Source organism: Caenorhabditis briggsae, assembly GCF_000004555.2.
Source record: "Caenorhabditis briggsae complete genome, chrV, whole genome shotgun sequence".
In the NCBI taxonomy this organism is placed as follows: domain Eukaryota; kingdom Metazoa; phylum Nematoda; class Chromadorea; order Rhabditida; family Rhabditidae; genus Caenorhabditis; species Caenorhabditis briggsae.
In genome coordinates this window covers 16,109,384-16,128,547 of record NC_013488.2, presented here as the reverse complement: position 1 = coordinate 16,128,547, position 19,164 = coordinate 16,109,384, and the positions used below count along the sequence as shown (strand labels likewise).

Sequence of the window (19,164 nt, the reverse complement as noted above, 5' to 3'; positions counted from 1 at the left end):
AGGTGGACAAATTGAAATTGGACAGTGTAGTAGTAGTATTATCAAATCCAGGTGACAACCAATCTTCCTGCACTTTAAACTCCTTGTTGCTCTGTGTCTTCTTTTCTTCTACAGGTACATAATCGGTTCGCCTCCCGATTTTGTACTTTTTTAAAGGAAAAAGTGGTCACGCCAAATTCAAGTATTATTTGAATTGTGCCATGAGAGGGAACAAAATCGGTAGGCAAACCGATTCTGTACCTAGTGAAACAATTCAAATTTTCTCTGATATCTCACGTGTCTTTTTGTGGATTTTGAAACATTACTCATGAAATCCGATTTTGAACCAATTTTTTGATCGACACTAACTTTCTACAATACGCTTATTTGGGTGAGAGTGATATCGGAAATTTTGGATATTTTGAGACTGCTATCCAATATCCAATCCGCTAGCCAACAGTCATTCCGACGTCCACAATAAGTATCATCATAAGATGAGAAAGAATTCGGGTCGGGGATATACTTACTGTTAACGTCGGATTAGCCTCAAAATATCCAAAATTTCAGATATCACTCTCACCCAAATAAGCGTATTGTGGAAAGTTACTGTCGATCAAAAAATTGGTTCAAAATCGGATTTCATGAGAAACGTTTCAAAATCCACAAAAAGACACGTGAAATCAGAAAAAATTTGAATTGTTTCACTAGGTACAGAATCGGTTTGCCTACCGATTTTGTTCCCTCTCATGGCACAATTCAAATAATACTTGATTTTGGCGTGACCACTTTTTCCTTTAAAAAAGTACAAAATCGGGAGACAAACCGATTCTGTACCTGTAGAAGAAAAGAAGGCACAGAGCAACAAGGAGTCTAAAGTGCAGGAAGATTGGTTGTCACCTGGATTTGATAATACTACTACTACACTGTCCAATTTCAATTTGTCCACCTATTTTTTCGTTCAAGATCATTTTCAGATCCATCAAATAAACATTTTCTATAACTTTGACTAATTTCTGGAATATTCATAATTTTTGTACAGAAAATTCAGAAATCTGGTGAAACTGAAATAAAGGCTACATGGTACATGAAATCATCAATTCGAGCTGTTTCTATACATGCGTAAAAAATTCTTCAAATTTCAACCGTCTTATATGATAAACATTTTGTCAGTTGACAATTTTTCAATATGTTCTACAGGAAATGAGATATATGGAATTGACAGAGTGCTCACGATAACTAAAAAATTGCTATAAAAAAATACCGGAAGTGGAGACAATGGGAGAGAATAGGAGCATTGTGAGGGAGATGAGGAGGATGAAGATGATGTGGATACGAGTTGTAGAGCTTCTTGGTCAACTTTTGGTGCTTTCTTGGGATGTTTTTCTCGTTTGCATTGAACTTCTGGAATTTTATGGTTTTGACATTTTACAGTACCTCTCCAAAATATTCAAATTCTAGATGATTCCCTTCACTTTTCCCTGTAATACTAGCTTTCCAAAAATTCACTTTCCGAAATGTTCTAGTTTTTTTAATATTCTATTTTCATCTCAAATTACTGGTAGCTACAGTAACCCAAAAACAATAGCTCACTTTCCGAAGTCATGCCTGCTTCTAGACACTTTTGAATCCGGCATTCTCTGCACGGATGACTATTTTGGAATCTGATTTGACAAGTACAGCCGGTTAATGATTTCTTGGAGTGGAAATAACGACGGAAGAATGCGGCGCAGGCTCTGGAAATTAGAATTTTGGAATTCTGAATCTTGACAGCGTAAAATCCCCACCTACAAGAAATCCCACCAAAATGAGCTTCGGCTTCTGGTGCTCCGCACACGCGGCACGGCTCCATTCTGAACATTTAAAGGCTGAATAGATGGAAAATTCGGGAATTCGGAAATATGAGAATTCAACAAGGCAGATGGACTAACTAAGAAGCAAAATGTTGTATACAATGAATAAAACGGCAGTAAGTCTCAGAAAAAGAAAAAAATGAGCTCTTGGTTCTTTGTCTGAAGCTCAACGGGGTTGCTAGGGAGCAGAGCAAAGCATACATCACAGAAGCATACAACACAAACATCACTGAAACTTGGAAGCAAAAATAGGGGAAATGTCAGTTTGAAAGGACAGGTGTGATATCAAAAAATCACCTTATCAAGTGAAAAAGAAGATCTTTGATATGTTCGTTTTTGAACGGCAGCTTTGATGAAGGAGAAGAGATGGAGGAAGAAGATATTTGTAGGTGAGCTCGAAATATTGGGATCTCATTTTATCTTTATTTTCCAGAACATTTGGTCCCCTTTGGACATATTTTTATCGCTTTGTTGTTGAACCAATAGTGAGGCTATCTTTAGATCGAATGGAGTTGAAGGCAATTATATGGATTCTATTTTTTGATCATGGTAAGCAGCTAGATCTTTTGAACCCCTTAGGCTAACCAAGAACATTTCAGCATACAACGATATCAGTTCAAAAAGTACAGATCTTTGCTGGAGTATTCGAAAAGTGATCCATCGAGAGTTGAGGAATTATTTGATAGAGAAGTTCAGCGGAGATGTGGAAACGGCTGAAAATCGATTTTTGAATTTACTGGAAATCCCAATGATTGTGGAGAGAGGAGAACAAAAATTTCAAGAAGAAGTTGTACTTTTTCAACTAAATCGAGTCAAGGTGCATGAGGATTTTGTCAAAATTATGAAGAAACAGAGGATTTAAATTTTGTGGTTTTGTTTGTTTTGTGAATTATATTTATCAATGTACATATGTTTTGTTAAAACTGTCAAATTTGGATTTTTCTCTTTTTAAATTGAGATTCAATGTAAAAATAAATTCAAATAAATTTTTGCTCATAGTCAGTGTATGAATGTTATGTGTCAAAAGATAAGTTTTTGAATTTTTACCGAATGAATGTATGAATAAATTTTTTCGATCCACTTGACAAACTCCTAGTTTCTTCAAAATATTCCACTACTACGTAAGAAAGTTCGAAATCCGGAGAGTCGTTATAAAACTGAAACAGTTGAACTAGAAATAAATTTGAACGAATAACAACTTGCCTCTTTCAGAGCATTCAATTTTTCAGCGGAAATCGTCTCAAAGCGTAAAACAGATTGCGAAAAATGACGAAAATGCTCCAAATTCAAATTTGTCGCATTGAATCCAAAAGACATTCTTTTTGAATTTTTCCATTGCTCAGTTTCAAAAATTTGGTCCATTCCAGAATATATTTGAAGTGTTTGACCAACAGGATAAATACGGATTTCTTCAAGAACTTTTGAGTCAATCAATGGCAAAATTGACAAAAAGTGAGGTTCTTGAGTTCCCGAAATTCTCAATATTTCCGTTTGAAATTTTTGGTTTAGAGGTTTGAAAATAGTGATCAAAGTTGAGAAGATAATGTTCGAATTTTGTGAAATGTCAAATTCGAATGTTAAAACTTGAAGAATAGATTTCTGAAATTTTAAAACAAATTGATAAACTTCAAGAACTTCATCCATTTCAAGATCTTTTTGATTAGAGTGCTTATTATTGTTCCCAAAATATTTCAAAAACATTCTTTGAGAAATCTGAAAAAAGGTAATTTTAAAAATTCGATTTTTGAAAAATCTCACCAAGTTGAAAAATCCAGGTTTCTCCTTTTCAAAAGACTCCTCAATTTTTATTTGAGATACATGATTCCAGATAAAAGTCATTCGAATCATTTCTTCATTTTTCACTAATACATGAATCTTTTCAAATTTCGAATCCGGCAATTTTGATTTGTCCATTTCATTTATAAAATTTCGAAAATCTCTACAAACTTGGCGAATAGTGAATCTGAAAACTTTCTTTTTTTTTCAAATTCAGAATGTTTCGAAAAACTCACACTGCTCGAAAGTCCAAAAATCCTATAATATTTGCTATTACTAGCTCAGGCATTCCCAAAATTGAACACATTTTTGAAAATAGTTGAAAATTCAAAAAAAAAGGAAGTTTGTCGAATTACATCACTCGTTTTTTGGTCTCAGCGTTGACAGAAAAGAAAGAGACGCTGAGAAAAAAAAGCGAATGATGAAATCATATGAAAAGATGTCTTTATGATCTTTTTTCATGATGATTTCACTGTTTTCCGATTTCGAATATTATTTTTTCCAGCCTGCTTGGCTCGCCTTCGGCGCTTCTAACTGGCTGGTGCACCTTCGGCGCGATTTGACCTTTTTTTATATATTTTTTGGTCGCTGCATTCATCACTTTTTCTTAAAGGGTCACGTATGTCTATATTTATTTTTCAAGTTTTTTAAAAGTGGGCACCCTGACACGGGGACCAACAACCCCCTCAAGCGTTTTATATATACCGTAAACACTCTATTAGAAGTCAAATCCTAACTTTTAAGTTTGAGCCAATTTATCTAATTTTTTGTGAGAGATATCATAAAGTGGTCAACTGATAAAACGTTGCTGATATTATGATAAACATTTTGTTAGTTTACCACTTTTTGATAACTTTCACAGGAAATAAATTAAATGTTGATGGCTTCGGGGGCATTCTATTAGAGTGTTTACGGTAAGGAAGATGCTTGTCATAAAACGATCAGAAAAAATCAAATTTAGAGTGACCTAATTTTTTCCAGATTGTTCAAAAGGTCAGCAAGTACAATAAAAAGTAATTTCCTCTCGTACTCAAACCCAATCCTTCATCCACTTTTGATCGGATTTTGTGTGATCCCTCGATTCCCAGGATTCGGTGGACGTGGATGAAAACAAGAAGAGTAAGAAAAGGTTTATTGAAAAGCGAAAAGAAGTAATATTTTCAGTTATATAACTCAGGACCAGTCTTTTCTCCGGATGACGCAGAAGACTCGGAGCTCTCGGAAATTTTGGATTCTTCTGAAGGTTCGTAATGCTCGTAATTTCCTCCACAGCTGGGGCACGGCAAGTTTGTACACAGGAAGTGTACCGGTTGGAGGCATTCCTTGCTTCTCCGCCATTCTGTGAACTGGGCATCAAACCCTTCCTCGTGCATGTCGGGGTCGAGCTCTGGGTCCCTCTGAAAAGTTGATTTAAAAAGAGAAATTTGAATTCTATTACCTTTTTGCATACATTGCAAATAGATGGGTCTTTATGGACTGGAATGACACTAGAAGAACGTGCTTCCTTACGCTGCTTTTTTCTTCTCTAAAATTGTTCAATTTAGTTTTTTTTTTTTCAGAATATTGAACGATCACCAGAAGCTTCGACGGATTCATCGTTTTTCTGCACGTCTTCTGGCGTTTAGAGGCGTCATGTCGAACTGGAAGATATGCAGAAGAAGGACCAGGTATGTCCTCTACGATGCATTCCATCGTAATACTTGAAGTTTCAAAAAAATTTCAATTCGCTTAGTTTCTCTTTCCGGGAAAACCTGAAAACCTTTGTACTGAAAAATGTACTCAAAAACAAATTTTTTGCAATGTTTTATTGCATGTTTGAACCCTTTTCGGAAAAAAAGCGACTTTTGGGCCAAACTTTAGGATTTTTGAATTTTTGTAGGAAAATCACTGAACTTGGGATTGTTATCCTCACACGATGATTGAGAAACATACAAAAGATGAGAAAAACTTCAATTCCACGAAAATTGGGAAAAACTTGGGGAATTGTGAAAAAATGGAAAAAAGAGGAAAATGAGGAAACAGTAAGAATACAAAGACAAGAAAAAATTTGTAGGCACAAAATTTTCAAAAAGATTCTGAAACTTTAAACAATGAGGTACTAATTGCTTCGGATAATTTCGACAGCATTTGGCAAGAAATTAGCTTGAGAATTGGCTGAAAATTGGCTGAAAATAGAGAAAAATTAGCGATGGCCGAGAAAGTGGGAGTTTTCTCGGCCACCCCCGGTGTAGTCCTCGTGGACAAGCAATTTGGTGTGTCGAAATCCGATCGCGTGACGGGCCGTCAAAAATGATAGCGCTTTCTTGACAGTTCATCATTAAACAGGTAATAAACAATAGAAATTCTTTATTAAACTAATAGTTTCTGTGGATTGTGTATTGTATTGAAAAAATAACTCCAAAATTTTCAAAGTTGAATTTTTATGATTAGAATGAGAGAAAACACATAAGAAATTACAAATTCTATAGGGAACAGAACTTCGATTTTCTATTTGTGTTTTCGCAAAATTCCAACTTTAAAAATTCAAATTTTAAAATGCGAAGATTTTTTTCTCGTTCCTTTCGTTCTTTTTTCCTTCTTCGTTTCTCGTTTCCAATTTCTTTCGGTTCTCAGCATTTCTCTCATTGAACAGTATTTTCCGCTTTTATATGACTTTCTTTCAGAATAAGTAAAATTGATGAGTTCGTAACATGAATTGAGCACCCAAAAAAACTGGCATATGAAAAATCTTTACGTGTTTAAGGCTCAGCGACATTTTTAGCAGAGACTTCAAAAGTTCGACATATCGCATGTGATATTTTTAAAGCCGATCGGAAGCAGAAAAAGCAACAGATCATCGTATAATTTTTCATGCGCGAACCTTGCAAAGCTGTTACTTTCCATAGCACTTGCAAACATCACACTTGCGAAGTGTCGGCGAAGCGAATTTTCGGCAACAGAATGAGAAAGTTGAGAGATTTCGATAGTTTTTGCTTCGGAGCATATAAAAACTCAACACATAAAAACCTCTGCAACGTTAAATTTGTTACTTTCCGAAGCAAAAACTTGCGAAACCTTAGAAACTTACGGCGAAACGAGTTTTGACCGATTTTTTCGCATTTTCAACTAAAACGCGAGGAAGAAAGTGCGCGAATGTTTTTGATGCTTTTCTAATGCCAGTATTTAGATAATTTGAGCGAAAAATACTGAATTTCAATGAGAAAACACTTCGAAAAACGAAAAAAAAACTGTGAAAATTAGACGAGAAATTCGTTGAGTCTTGTGTCGCTAAACAAGGCGCAGGCGGAATTTCGGAGTGTCGTTGCGAACCGAAATTCTGAAACTCGTCAGCTAAAACGGCAATTAAAAACGAATTGTCGAGATTTTTGAAGAAAAAGAAACAAAAAGAGAACAGCATTATCAGACGAAAATTGTACAACGTTTTCAGAAAAAAATTTCGTCGGAACTCTTCAGAAAATGGGAAAAGTATGACCGGAAACACGTGCCTTAAACGGAGGATTATTATCACGAAATGACAACTCCAGTTACGATATTTTAACAGAAAATGCGAAAACATGCTTTTATATGGATACCCAGGAACATTCAGAAATTCATTTTAGAGCGTTTTTTTTCCAGCCGCCATCCACCAGTCAGCGTCTCTTCGACTGTCATTTAGCCGTTTTTCACCAATCGCGCCTCAGATTCTAATTTTCGTAGAAGTGCTTCTAATAACACATTTTATAGATTCCCAGATCCCTCTATGACTTTTATCATGTTTTAAGAGAAACATCTTTTTTCAACCAAATTTTCCATTCTGCAGAAATTTGGTCCGCCAACCACCGGTCATTGACCAGTCAGCGCCTCTTCGACTGTCATTCAGCAGTCGTTCAACAACCTATTTTTTGAGGTGGTCCTATTTTAGGAAAATAAGATTCTATCATTTCCTATAATCTAGTGGGGGTATGAGAAATTGTTTTCTGAATGATTTCCAATCAAAACCTTCAAGTCTGTTTTACAACGAGTTCCGACTGTCCGTCGACGGACCGTCGACGGCCCGTCAGTTCTCAATCGGCTGCCAACTAGCAGTCATTCGCCAGTTTGCGCCTCTTCAGCTGTCATTTAGCAGTTTTTCAGCAGTCCCCCTCTACCTGTGTAGGCAGCGCGTTCGGCTGTTAACCGAAAGGTTGGTGGTTCGAGCCCACCCGGGAGCGAAATATTTTTTTGGATCTCTTGGATTAGTATCTAAAAATGTCATCAATTGAAATTTGCCTCTCAAAATAAACCGCTCACCACCATGAGATATGCAATTTTCGATATTTTCATGATTTAAAAAGTTTTTTTTAATGAAAGATGTTCATGATATTCGAGATTCGACATTTAAGAATTTTCTGAAAAAGACTGAAAACGTTTAAAGTTTTTCGAAAGTTAAGATATGAGAAAAGTGTGGGAAATAGTTTTAAGAAATACATTGTTTATTTGAAAATAATACAAAACCAAAAGTATTGTGAAACCGAACTGTTATTCAGTCAACTTGGGCTTTTTGGTGACTTTCTTTCCATGACTTCCTGCGTTTCCACCTCTTCGACCACCATTTTTGGAATTGAAAAAGAATCTAGAAGCCAAATGTGAGATTTGTTCGCCTTCTTGGACGTTCATCACACTATTGTCTCTGATGGGTACGTTAGGATAATGTTGCGGCTCTGAATATACACACACACAATCATCCAGTAGAAAATCAGGGACTAGTCAAGGCTGACTATTATAAGACTTCATAAAATACTTCTTACTTTCAGTCACTCACCATAATTCGGTTGTCCCTGAACTCCAAACGAGCTGATTACAACCAACAGAGCAGCAAAGAAAACGACGAATTTCTTCATTGTGAAGAATATGTTTGACGGTTCAGAGCCAAACTTTTTATAGTGGCTCGAATCGAAAATTTTTTGTACTCACATGATGATGTTTTTTGTTTTTCCGCCTGTTTGTGCTATTGAGCTCACTGATAAGAAGGTCAAATTGCGCTCAACAGTAACAAACATGGTTTAATGGTGTCGCCCACAATTATCTTCCATATTCACGATGACGCGCAGAGAAAGAAAACCAGTCCACAACGTCAATACTTTTAGAGGGGGACATTGTCTTCAAAAAACATCCCGCCGATTTTCTCAATCGCGTGGTTAATTCTTGTCATTTCCTAGTAAGCCCAATGATTATACCATAAAAGCTTTTGGAGTGATCTCCAGAACGAGTCACTAATATTTCGAAGAAAAAAGTTGAAAGAGCATCGTGGTTCTAGACTGAAAAACAAGATAATGCACTTTGCCACCTCAACCAAAACATTGGCTCAAACTAAAAATATTGATGTTATGAACCGGCCCGTTTGGCTGACGCTTCATTATGGATGAGGAATTTAACAATGCCCTCTAGTCGAAAGTAATTGTGGGCGACACCATTATACCATGCTTGTTACTGTTAAGCGCAATTTTACCTTCTTATCAGTGAACTCAAAAACAGAAAAAGAGAAAATAAAAAACAACATGTGACTACAAAAATTTTCGATTCGAGCCACTATAAAAAGTTTGGCTCTGAACCGTCAAACATATTCTTCACAATGAAGAAATTCGTCGTTTTCTTTGCTGCTCTGTTGGTTGTAATCAGCTCGTTTGGAGTTCAGGGACAACCGAATTATGGTGAGTGACTGAAAGTAAGAAGTATTTTATGAAGTCTTATAATAGTCAGCCTTGACTAGTCCCTGGTTTTCTACAGGATGATTGTGTGTGTGTATATTCAGAGCCGCAACATTATCCTAACGTACCCATCGGAGACAATAGTGGGATGAACGTCCAAGAAGGCGAAAAAATCTCTCATTTGGCTTCTAGATTCTTTTTCAATCCCAAAAATGGAAACGCAGGGAGTCATGGAAATGGAGGCCAAGGAACTGGACTAGGTCTAAGAAGCGGAAGAGGTGGAAGCAAAGGAAAGAAAGTCACCAAAAAGCCCAAGTTGACTGAATAAAATTTCGGTTTCACAATACTTTTTCTTTTCTAATAAACTTGCATTTCTCAACCCTGTTTCTCGCACAGATGAAAATTAATATACAAAACTCTCTGAATGAAAATTAATATACAAAACTCTCTGAATTCCAGTTTAGAAATAAAAACGTGTTCGGAATTGCTGAAATTCAAAGTTTTGAAACCCGAAATAGGCAAGAATTCTACAAACTAAAAAAATTGCCATGTTCTTTCATGTATGAATTTCCAGAACATGTTTATAACAGAAATACGAAGAAGATTAAAAATTAGTCCATGAGGCATGTTGTTGCTTGGAATTGCTGGAATTCGTTTGATACGGTGCAACTTTTCGCTTCTTCCAGAAAAATAAAAATCTGATAACAGTATCTCGATATGGCTTGATGATCAGGATAGTAGGTAGAGCATCAATCGCCAGGTAGATAGAGATTGTCATGGATTGTAAATGACCGATTGCAGGGATGGAACTTCTTAAAACAATGGTGGATGTGTAGATCATAGTCATTGGGATTTGCATGAAAAGAATTGGGATGATCGCTTGAGCCACTAGAGCGTAAAATAGTTGCCATTGAAGGCGTCGGAATTTCGACGAGCATCCGGATTGGTTAATAAATGATTTGGTGGCTTGGAAGCATTTGAAGGCAAAATAGATCATGGTGAATTCCGAGGCAAACTAAAAAAATAATTTTTTAAACATTTTTAAATTTGTGAGATTTGCTCTAGATCTAGACTAGATTTCAAGAATCTCTTACCAAGGTTCCAGTTGTCACCGACACTCCAATAAATGATTCCCAATTTACAATCTGTGTTCCATTATCCAGTTTTGGGTAGAAAATCAATCCGATAAATCCAACGCTCTCGATTTGGTGATCTGTGTAGCCGACGGTTCTGGAATGACCAATTTTGTGAAGTTAAATTTCAAATTCTGAAAACTATACCTCATAATTTTTTTTGTATAATCATTGCGCTGCATAAACGCGTGCACAAAATACGAGTAAAATGACGCCAGAACCGCCGGAGTGCCCAACCAGAAGATGAAATTTCGAGGGGTGCTAGCTGTCCAGGAACTATTTCTGAAGCATTTCAAATTGGTTGGATTATGAAAGTTCGAGAAATGTTACCCCTTCAGAACATGATAACGATAGGCGAATTGGCACCCAAAGATGACAAGGGAGACAGCAAATGCACCGCAGTAGATTACTGTAATTAAAAAAAAATTAATTTTAAAGAAAAGAAAAGTAGATTTGCAATTAGGAGGCTCTACAGAAACCAATACTAGCAAAAAAAACTTGAGAAACTTCAAAAGACTACAGTAATCCGAGAACTCTGAAAAAGTTGGATCTGGAAGAGCATCCAACAGAAATTGAATTGTTCAAAACCAGTCGGTTTACGCCCCCTGTCGGGGGCTCAACCTCCTGGTTTCCGCTTTCTGTAACTTACAATTTAATTTCCAATTTAAAAATTTTCGAGTTTGCGAATTCACCAAGATTTGTGAAAGTTTTGCATACTATCTATTTTCTTCGAAGAATATTTAATTTCCCAAATTTTCAAAATTTCCAAACTATTGAAAAGATCTTTTATGTTCTGAAATTCGGAGTATGTGAACTCCCGGTTTCCTGAAGTTTCAAATTTTGGATAACAATGTCAGGTTTACTAAACTTTCTGTTCTACGAAAATTCTGAATTTCGAAATTTTCGAATTTTGAAAAACAGTCGGTTTGCGCCCCTCCAGGCTGAGCCTCCTAGCTCCCGCTTACAGTACCCGTTGTCTTATAGACAGGGTTTGTCATTTTTCGACGGACTATTTTTTCCTGGTCTGTTAGGAAATTTCGAAATTCGATATTTTGGTTATTTAGAATTCCAAGAATTCGGAAAGTCGGAAGTAAGAAAATCCGGAAATTGAAAAAGTAAGACACTCGCAAGTTCAGAGATTAGTACATTTTAAAAAATCAGATGTAGGAAAACATTAATTTTGAAATCTAGAAAAGTGTTTCAATCTGTATATCTGAAATACCCAAATTTTGGTATATCAGATTTTAAGGAATCGGAAAATTCAGATTTTCGCATGCTTACTACATGCCGGGCTGGCCTGAAACGGCCCTGTTCGCAAAATTTATAGAATTTCGAAAAAGTTTAGAATCAAGAATTTGAGAACCTGAAAAATTAGAAATTCAGAAATTCAACTTTTCGAAACACAGTCTCGTCGAAAAGTTTTTGGAACTTCGGAAAATGGGAAATGTAGATTTCAGAATTCGAAAACTCTAAATTTCGAAAATTTTGACATTCCGAAAATTGAAAACCTGAAATGTTGGAAAATCTGAAACTTTGAAATTTTTTGGCATATTCGGTGAATAAGATCTCAGAAATTTATATAGTCCGAAATTTGAAAGATATGAAATTAAGTTCGGAAATTCTAAAAAGTATTCTGAATTCTGAAAAATCGAGTGATCAGAAAGGGCGCTGTTATTTTCCCTCGCATTCTGTTTCTTTCTTTTTTTTTCCTTTTTTTTCTTTCTTCTACACTGTTTCAGAATTTTTTCTTCCTTTCAAATCTTTAAAAGCCATACTAAAAGAATATTTCCACAAAAATCCTTTCTCTCAAATATAGCGTGGATAAGAAAAAAATTTGGGCGGTTAGATAGAAGTGACGTGAATATTTCTTCAATATTTTTCTAAAATTTGCACTGTAGAAATAGAAGAACGTCTCCAGAAGACGTCAGACACAAAATTTCGAAAGATTAAATATTCGGGCATCATCTCGCTGCTATTTCGGGTAATCTGTGAAAATTTGGGAAAAGTTGGTTCATTCTGGACTTCGTTAGGGAAGGTGATACGGGAACAAACGGACACACTCACACACAGAATTTGGTGATTGTTAATAGTAAAGATAACTAGAACACAGTACTCCGGAATACGGTGGGTTTGGAATTGAAAGGTTACAGTAATCTTACAGTGGCCTAAAAGCTTTCCTAGGTTAGGATCTACAGTAACCGAAACTACAGTTATCCTGGCAGTGGGGAAGTTTTGGAAAAACAACTACAGTAATTCATGAAGACATTAAATTCGGAAGCTGAAAAAGTACAGAAATCGTACAGTACCTATAGCTTTAAAAAAACGGAATTACTCAAGTCTATATGAATTCAGGGATGCGATAACTTGTTAAAGTTCGGATTACTGTGGGTTTGGAGAATCCGAACTTCACAGGAAACCAGAAAAAAACTAGATTTAGATTTGTGACGGTATACACTAACCCAAACTACATTTATTCAATAGAACTCGAAATGTTCAAAAAAGATCCAGGGATACTGTAGAATGGCTTTAACAGAGCTACAGTGAAGCTGAAGTAACCCAAACTACAGTAACCTAGGTTGAAAAAACCAAAATTCTTCCACGCTGAGGCCGATTGCCGCGCGCTGTATGAAAATTGATCATTGCACACTATCATGTCAAAATACGTACCGGAACTCCGAAGAACTGCCCTCTTTTGAGCCAAAACTAAACTCACAATCTGCCACTTGTGACCATTTTTCTGGCAACAACGATTTCTCGGGATCAACAATTATAAAGAAAGCATAGTCCAGAGTTAACAAATCGGGAACTGTTAGAAACTCCAAAACAATGTAGAATAGTTCGAAACAGATGATATAAGCCATTAGGTACTTATAGAGTCCTAAATCTTTGGGAGATCGGAAAATGATAAGGTTTATCAGAATCAAGTTGGATATTAGTCCAATTCCAATGAAGCAACGTTGAAGGGTACTGTAGATGGGCTCGAGGGAAGAATGGCGGGACATGATGGCTTCCTGGAATTCAAAATATCAGAAGCTTTATAAAAATTTAGAAAAGTAGGCGGACCTTAATAAACATGAAATCATAATAACTTTGTGTTTAGCTACACGGAACTACAAAAAAATAATTTGGCACCAAAAATCACAACCCGTGAGATTTTTCACTCTTGAGAAAATGTGCGTGAGTGTCTAATGAGTTCATTCAACTATGAAAAGACCAGATACAAAAACGTAGACCTTTTTTCGTTTGATCAAAAGGATTTTTGATTTTAAAGGCTCATAGATAAAGGGAATATATTTTTCAAAACAATAACATAGCTGATTTATGATATTTTAAAATTAAAAAAAAATACCAAAACAACAAGTTCATTGTTCAATTGAATATGCATCCATGACTTTATTGAAACAGAAAAAAGTTATCAAAAATACGGTACCGCACTTTAAGCTCTATTATCTCGGTTGCTTTAAAACGTATCGAAAAGTTGTCAACTAATGAAGTATATATCATAAAATCACCAATATTTTTGTATTTTACAATTTTTTGATACCTCTCATAGGAACAGAGATAAGTGAGCTTAAAGTGCACGTACAAGGAGGGCTTCTATTAAATGAAATACGGTATTTATCTCCCATCATCATGACCATGCGGTCCATCTCCATGACTTGAAGTATCTCCATTTCTACAGCATTGGATACACGGATTTGGATGTTCATGATCTCCATGCTCCTTTAAAGGGGATAGATGTCCAATATCGTGCTCCGACCCACCAGATCCACTACAGTCGCATTTTGAGCAAAGATCGGGACGATCCGCGTGAAAATCTGAAAAATGTTAGGTTGTTCGGAAAGTCCTTTCCACTTTTGATATGTTGTTTTCAAACTTCGTTTTCTTGAAGGGGATAAAAGCGAGGAAGTTGTCGTTTTATCAGTATGCTGGTGAGTTCTAATATTGTCTACACCCCAACGGAGATCATTCTCCTCTTTTCGTGCAGTGAGATATGCCCACCGTTTTCGCCTCTAATAATTTCCATTTTTGGACTACCATTTTATTTGTATTTCTATCTGACCTCAGATCAACTGAAATCAATCACCAATTTGTGGAGGTTAACAAAGAAGATGCACCCTTTCGAACAAACTTCACAACCTGGATTCATCAATATGAAAAATGAAAATTCTCGTTGGACGAAAATCCCCTTCCAAAAAAGCATACGGGCTCAGATTTGGACGCATTAAAAATCGGGATTGAAAGAGACCCGTCTCAAACTGTGCGGGATATATCAAGTACGTCAGTGGCAAGCCTTTCGTCAAAAAAGCCATAAATTGGGAACTCTCGGCAAAGTAAAAAAAGTGTGAAGATATGGATCACACCTTTTCGCTCAAAGCAACTTTTTTCCTGGGTGGGCACCTGTTTGAATCTTCTCATCCTGCGTTGCACACATGAATGTTGAAGTTAAATCATTACTAGTGGCGATAAATGGGTAATGTATGATTACTATAAACAACAATTCAAGTGGGTTGACAAAGGCACTCAACCGCCAGACGTCCCGAAACGTGAAATTAACGTTAAAATGGGATGTTTTCGGCATGGATGTCTACCAAGGAGTGGAGTATTGGGAGCTGCCAGATAATGGTGTCACTTTTATGACCGATACCTATTTTTGGCAGGTGACATAACTCAGACTCCATGTGGATCTCCATTGGAGAGAAACACAAAGGTTTATTTTCAAAATCGAAATTCGCAACCTCATTCGGGAAGGAGAACGGAGACCGATCTCACTGGATACGGCTAAACGGTTCTGTCTTATCTACAGTAAAGTCAAACCTTGTACTGTCTGACTACCCCCTATCTAGCCATTTCTACCGGCATCTTGATTGAAAAAAATTCACTTCAAAGCATGATGTCAAAAATGGGTTGACCTGATTTTCAATGCGCTGTGACCGGAGTTCTGGAAGGAAGGCATCCACAATTTGGTGGGACGTTGGCAGATAGTCACTGATAACAATGGTCATTATCTTCAATTTATCTGACATCGTTTTGACCTTTTTTATATCGAATGAATCTGACGCTAAAAATGGAAAGGACTTTCCGAACAACCTAATATTTGGCGGCTGAGAATATTTGCTTCAGTTTTCCTATAGAAGGCTCTTGAAGATTCAAGCTTGTATTCCAAATATTAAATTTTTCGTGGCTCAACAAGCTAAGCTACGCGGTTGAAAATTCGGCTGTCGTCCTCTATAACTTTGAGTTGAACTATCTCAATTTCTATTAAAGATATCAAAAACTTGTCAATTAAAGGTGGGGGGACATGAAAAAAAAAAAATGTTCTCGAAATTTCGTTTAAATATGCCCCTCGAGGAGTTGAACTTGTTGGGGCGATGATTGAGGGTGCGGCGCCGCTACCGACTGAGCTACACGGGCAAAGAGAAAGCGTTCGCCCGATTGCAAACATAAAGGCGAGGACGACAGCTGTACGCAGAGTGACATTAAGCGTTGTACACCGTCACGGTAGAATGCATACTCTGGCCCCAAAAATCCCCCGTAAAATCTCCTGTACCCCCAGCTTTAATGAAATGTTTATCAAAATAACACCAATATTTTTGTAGTTCACAAATTTTTGATATCTGTCACAGGAATCGAGATAATTGAAACCAAAGTGAAGGTAAACGGTGGCGGCCTATTAAATTGTTTACGGTATACTGTACATAGACCTAAACACTAAACTTTGTACTAGCATAAAATTCAAGTAAAGCGTTGTACTGTGCTCAAATTTAGAGTGCGAAAATATCAATAATTCATCAGTAAACTAACCAAGTTTCCAATTATTTTATCAACTTTAAGCTGAGTTATCGCTTGTCAAAGTTCTCACTATCAGCTATCATTTCATGAAACTCACAACGGACATTGAATGGTCATAACAACACCTAGACTAGAGAAATCGCTTCGGAATTTTTAGTAGCTCTGAATCAAACGTAAAATTGCATTTCTACCAATTTTCGTGCTCCTCAGGATACTTATGTCTGAAGATACACCCGTGTTTACCAGTCTTGATAAGTGTACACCACCCGGTACAAAATTCTATGTCACATCAGTTTAAAAGTTGTATTTTGAAGTGAATTATGACCTAAAATCCTACCTTGAATAGCCAAACACTCAGCAGCTAGCAGCGAGAAGGCAAGGATGATACGAATCATTTTCATTTTCAGCAGAAAATGTTTATTTTCACATTCCATTGCCGTTTTTATATTGGTAATTGTTATCAATAAGTTTCATTCATTCCTTCCTGTTTTTCAATACATTCAATTCATTTATTTTTAGGTTTTTTCAGATTCAAAACACATCAAAAATTAGACATCGACGGTTGCAAAGACTTTGAATTGCTAGAGTTTGTTAGCCTTGGCGCGATTTTTTGTTTCCTCCAGAAGCAAATAACCCTGACTACCGTATCGCGATATGGTCTAACTATCAAAATAGTAGGAAAGGCATCAATAGCAAGGTAAATAGGGATGGTTAGAGATTGGAAATGGCCTATTTCTGGAATGGAACTTCTGAAAACAATGGTAGATGTGTAGATCAGGGTCATAGGAATTTGCATGAAAAGAATTGGAATGATTGTTTGAGCAACAAGGGCGTAGAAGAATTGCCAGTGAAGGCGTCGAGATTTCGGAGAGCAGCATGAGCGAATAATGAAGATTCTCGTGGCTTGGAAACATTTATAAGCGAAATAGATCATTGTGAATTCGGAGGCAAGCTGGAAAAATTATATTCATAGAAATTTAGAATGAAATCTCTCTTACCAAGGTTCCAGTGGTCACCGATACTCCTATAAACGAATCCCAGTTTACAATTTGCGTCCCATTCGCCAATTTCGGATAGAAGATCAATCCCAGAAATCCGAACTTTTGATCGTTACAGTAACCCACTTCTCTGAAATTCCATTATCATTATTTGGTTCAGAACGGAAAAAAAAACATACCTCAAAACTTTGTCTGTATACTCATTCCTCTGCATAAACACCCATACAAAATATGAATAGAATGACGCCAGAGCCACTGGCGTAGTAAACCAGAAAACGAAGTTTAATGGGGTACTGGCTGTCCAGGAGCGGTTTCTGAAAATGTTTAAATTGGTGTTGGATTATGAAGTTTGGGAAGTGTTACCCCTTCAAAACATGATAACGATAAGCAAATTGGCAACCGAAGATGACAAGGGAGACAGCAAACGAGCCGCAGTAGATTACTGTAATAATTTTCTTGAGATTCAAAAATTCAAAAAAAAAACTCTGAATCCCAACAATCTTAATAATTCTTGAAGCGCCAGGAATCCTAAGATTCCCAAGAACCCTGAAAACCCTAAAGATCCTAAAAACCCTGAAAAATCTTCCTATAAATCAGAAAAATTCTAGGAATCCCAAGAATCCTGAGGATCCTAAGAATTCTAAAAATCATAAGAATTCCAATAATCCCAAGAATCCTAATGTTCTTCTTTCACACTACATTATTCCAATGCCTAAGAGCTCTTCTATTAGAGGGACTTTTTATTACAAGTTAAGATACTCACAATCCGCTGCTTGCAACCAACTTTCTGGCAAAAAAGACTTTTTCGGATCCATCATCACGTAAAACGAAGAATCCAAAGTTAGCAACTCAGGGACCATCAGAAATTCCAAAACGGCGTAGAATAGTTCAAAGCAGGAGATATAAATCATTAGATACTTATAGAGCCCTAAATCTTTAGGAGATCGAAAAATGATAAGGTTTATCAGGAGAATGTTCGCAATCATTCCGATACCAATCATGGATCGTTGGAATTCATTGTAGATTGGGTCCAAGTCGGAGTACATGATTCTGAGTAAGCTTGGAGTGAAAATCCTCAAATTTTGAAAAAAAAGAAGAACGAAAAGTCAGAAAAGGCTTTCCGAGAAGATCAAAATTTCAAAGAGCACGAGACCATCAGGAAGTACAAAAAGACATGAAAAAAATCACATCAAAAATCAGAATACATTCGAATAGTCAAGACGTACACAACAAGGTTAGTGAGCTCTGAAGATCAGATGTCTAATGAGAAAAAACGTAGTAGCTTCTACGTGAAAACAAAACAAGACAAAAAGTCATAAATTACTTCCGATTGAAATGCTGAGTGGGTTGGTTGGAACTCAAATAGTCTGAAAGAAAGAAAAAGAAAATTTTCTCAAAGCTGGGGCTCAGTATCCAAGGGTACATCGAAAAAGGGTACATCGGATCAGAGGGTACATCAGATCTTAGGGTACATCTGGGAGGTAAGTTCAAGGGGTACATCTCATGGTGGTTCTAAGAGTACATCAGGGAAAGGATCCCAGTGTACATTGAAAAGTTCTTAGGGTACATCAATCAAAAATACTGTAGTTGTCGACTGGAAGATATTTTGGTCTAAACTGCACCATTTTAATTATTTTTTTTTGTTTGTATTTGTTTGAAAATTACCATTTTTTCATAGTTTTATGGATTGATAGATTTTTTAAAGTTTGTTTTAAAGGAGCTTATTATACTGAAATTGCCAATAGGAAACAAGTCGAAAACTTGATATTTATCAGAACGAACTTTCAACCAAAACCACATTTCAAATGTGCCAGGACAGGAAGCAATGTAAATTTGAAAAAAATTCACATTCTTTCAAACTATTGCGGATTTGTCGGAAACATAATGGTACAAAATCGTTAAAAAGACTACCAAATGAACTTAGTTTTCAAGTACACAAAAACAGAACATTTGGGTCAGACCGAACTTG

General features: G+C 36.4%; 9 protein-coding genes across 9 annotated transcripts in view; 2 read left to right on the top strand and 7 right to left on the bottom strand.

Moving 5' to 3' along the window:
- The window catches only part of CBG17072, a gene marked incomplete at both ends in the record, with an annotated part of 31,002 nt that extends 29,183 nt beyond the window's left edge, over nt 1-1,819 (bottom strand). Inside the window, 1 exon segment of the mRNA XM_002638098.1 lies at nt 1,764-1,819. Coding sequence (XP_002638144.1) covers nt 1,764-1,819 — 56 coding nt within the window.
- Nucleotides 1,820-2,195: 376 nt separating this feature from the next.
- On the top strand, nt 2,196-2,691 carry CBG17071 (the record flags this gene model as incomplete). The annotated part of the gene is made up of 3 exons (XM_002638097.1): nt 2,196-2,218; nt 2,263-2,378; nt 2,429-2,691. The coding sequence occupies 3 exons, from the start codon at nt 2,196-2,198 to the stop codon at nt 2,689-2,691; spliced, it is 402 nt and encodes a 133-aa protein (XP_002638143.1).
- A 181-nt stretch (nt 2,692-2,872) lies between these two features.
- CBG17070 lies at nt 2,873-3,912 on the bottom strand (the record flags this gene model as incomplete). The annotated part of the gene is made up of 4 exons (XM_045238304.1): nt 2,873-2,986; nt 3,414-3,542; nt 3,588-3,792; nt 3,842-3,912. 4 exons carry the CDS (start codon nt 3,910-3,912, stop codon nt 2,873-2,875), a joined length of 519 nt encoding a protein of 172 aa, XP_045096117.1.
- Nucleotides 3,913-4,765: 853 nt separating this feature from the next.
- On the bottom strand, nt 4,766-5,297 carry CBG17069 (the record flags this gene model as incomplete). The annotated part of the gene is made up of 3 exons (XM_002638095.1): nt 4,766-5,002; nt 5,044-5,130; nt 5,181-5,297. The coding sequence occupies 3 exons, from the start codon at nt 5,295-5,297 to the stop codon at nt 4,766-4,768; spliced, it is 441 nt and encodes a 146-aa protein (XP_002638141.1).
- Nucleotides 5,298-8,102: 2,805 nt separating this feature from the next.
- CBG17068 lies at nt 8,103-8,464 on the bottom strand (the record flags this gene model as incomplete). Its single annotated transcript, XM_002638094.1, has 2 exons — nt 8,103-8,284; nt 8,386-8,464. The coding sequence occupies 2 exons, from the start codon at nt 8,462-8,464 to the stop codon at nt 8,103-8,105; spliced, it is 261 nt and encodes an 86-aa protein (XP_002638140.1).
- A 731-nt stretch (nt 8,465-9,195) lies between these two features.
- On the top strand, nt 9,196-9,599 carry CBG17067 (the record flags this gene model as incomplete). The annotated part of the gene is made up of 2 exons (XM_002638093.1): nt 9,196-9,274; nt 9,376-9,599. The coding sequence occupies 2 exons, from the start codon at nt 9,196-9,198 to the stop codon at nt 9,597-9,599; spliced, it is 303 nt and encodes a 100-aa protein (XP_002638139.1).
- Nucleotides 9,600-9,875: 276 nt separating this feature from the next.
- On the bottom strand, nt 9,876-13,406 carry CBG17066 (the record flags this gene model as incomplete). The annotated part of the gene is made up of 5 exons (XM_045238303.1): nt 9,876-10,286; nt 10,366-10,501; nt 10,552-10,686; nt 10,735-10,813; nt 13,118-13,406. 5 exons carry the CDS (start codon nt 13,404-13,406, stop codon nt 9,876-9,878), a joined length of 1,050 nt encoding a protein of 349 aa, XP_045096118.1.
- Nucleotides 13,407-14,022: 616 nt separating this feature from the next.
- On the bottom strand, nt 14,023-16,592 carry CBG27274 (the record flags this gene model as incomplete). The annotated part of the gene is made up of 2 exons (XM_045238302.1): nt 14,023-14,222; nt 16,535-16,592. The coding sequence occupies 2 exons, from the start codon at nt 16,590-16,592 to the stop codon at nt 14,023-14,025; spliced, it is 258 nt and encodes an 85-aa protein (XP_045099940.1).
- A 146-nt stretch (nt 16,593-16,738) lies between these two features.
- On the bottom strand, nt 16,739-18,241 carry CBG17064 (the record flags this gene model as incomplete). The annotated part of the gene is made up of 5 exons (XM_002638091.1): nt 16,739-17,149; nt 17,196-17,325; nt 17,375-17,509; nt 17,559-17,637; nt 17,959-18,241. 5 exons carry the CDS (start codon nt 18,239-18,241, stop codon nt 16,739-16,741), a joined length of 1,038 nt encoding a protein of 345 aa, XP_002638137.1.
- Nucleotides 18,242-19,164: the final 923 nt, after the last annotated feature.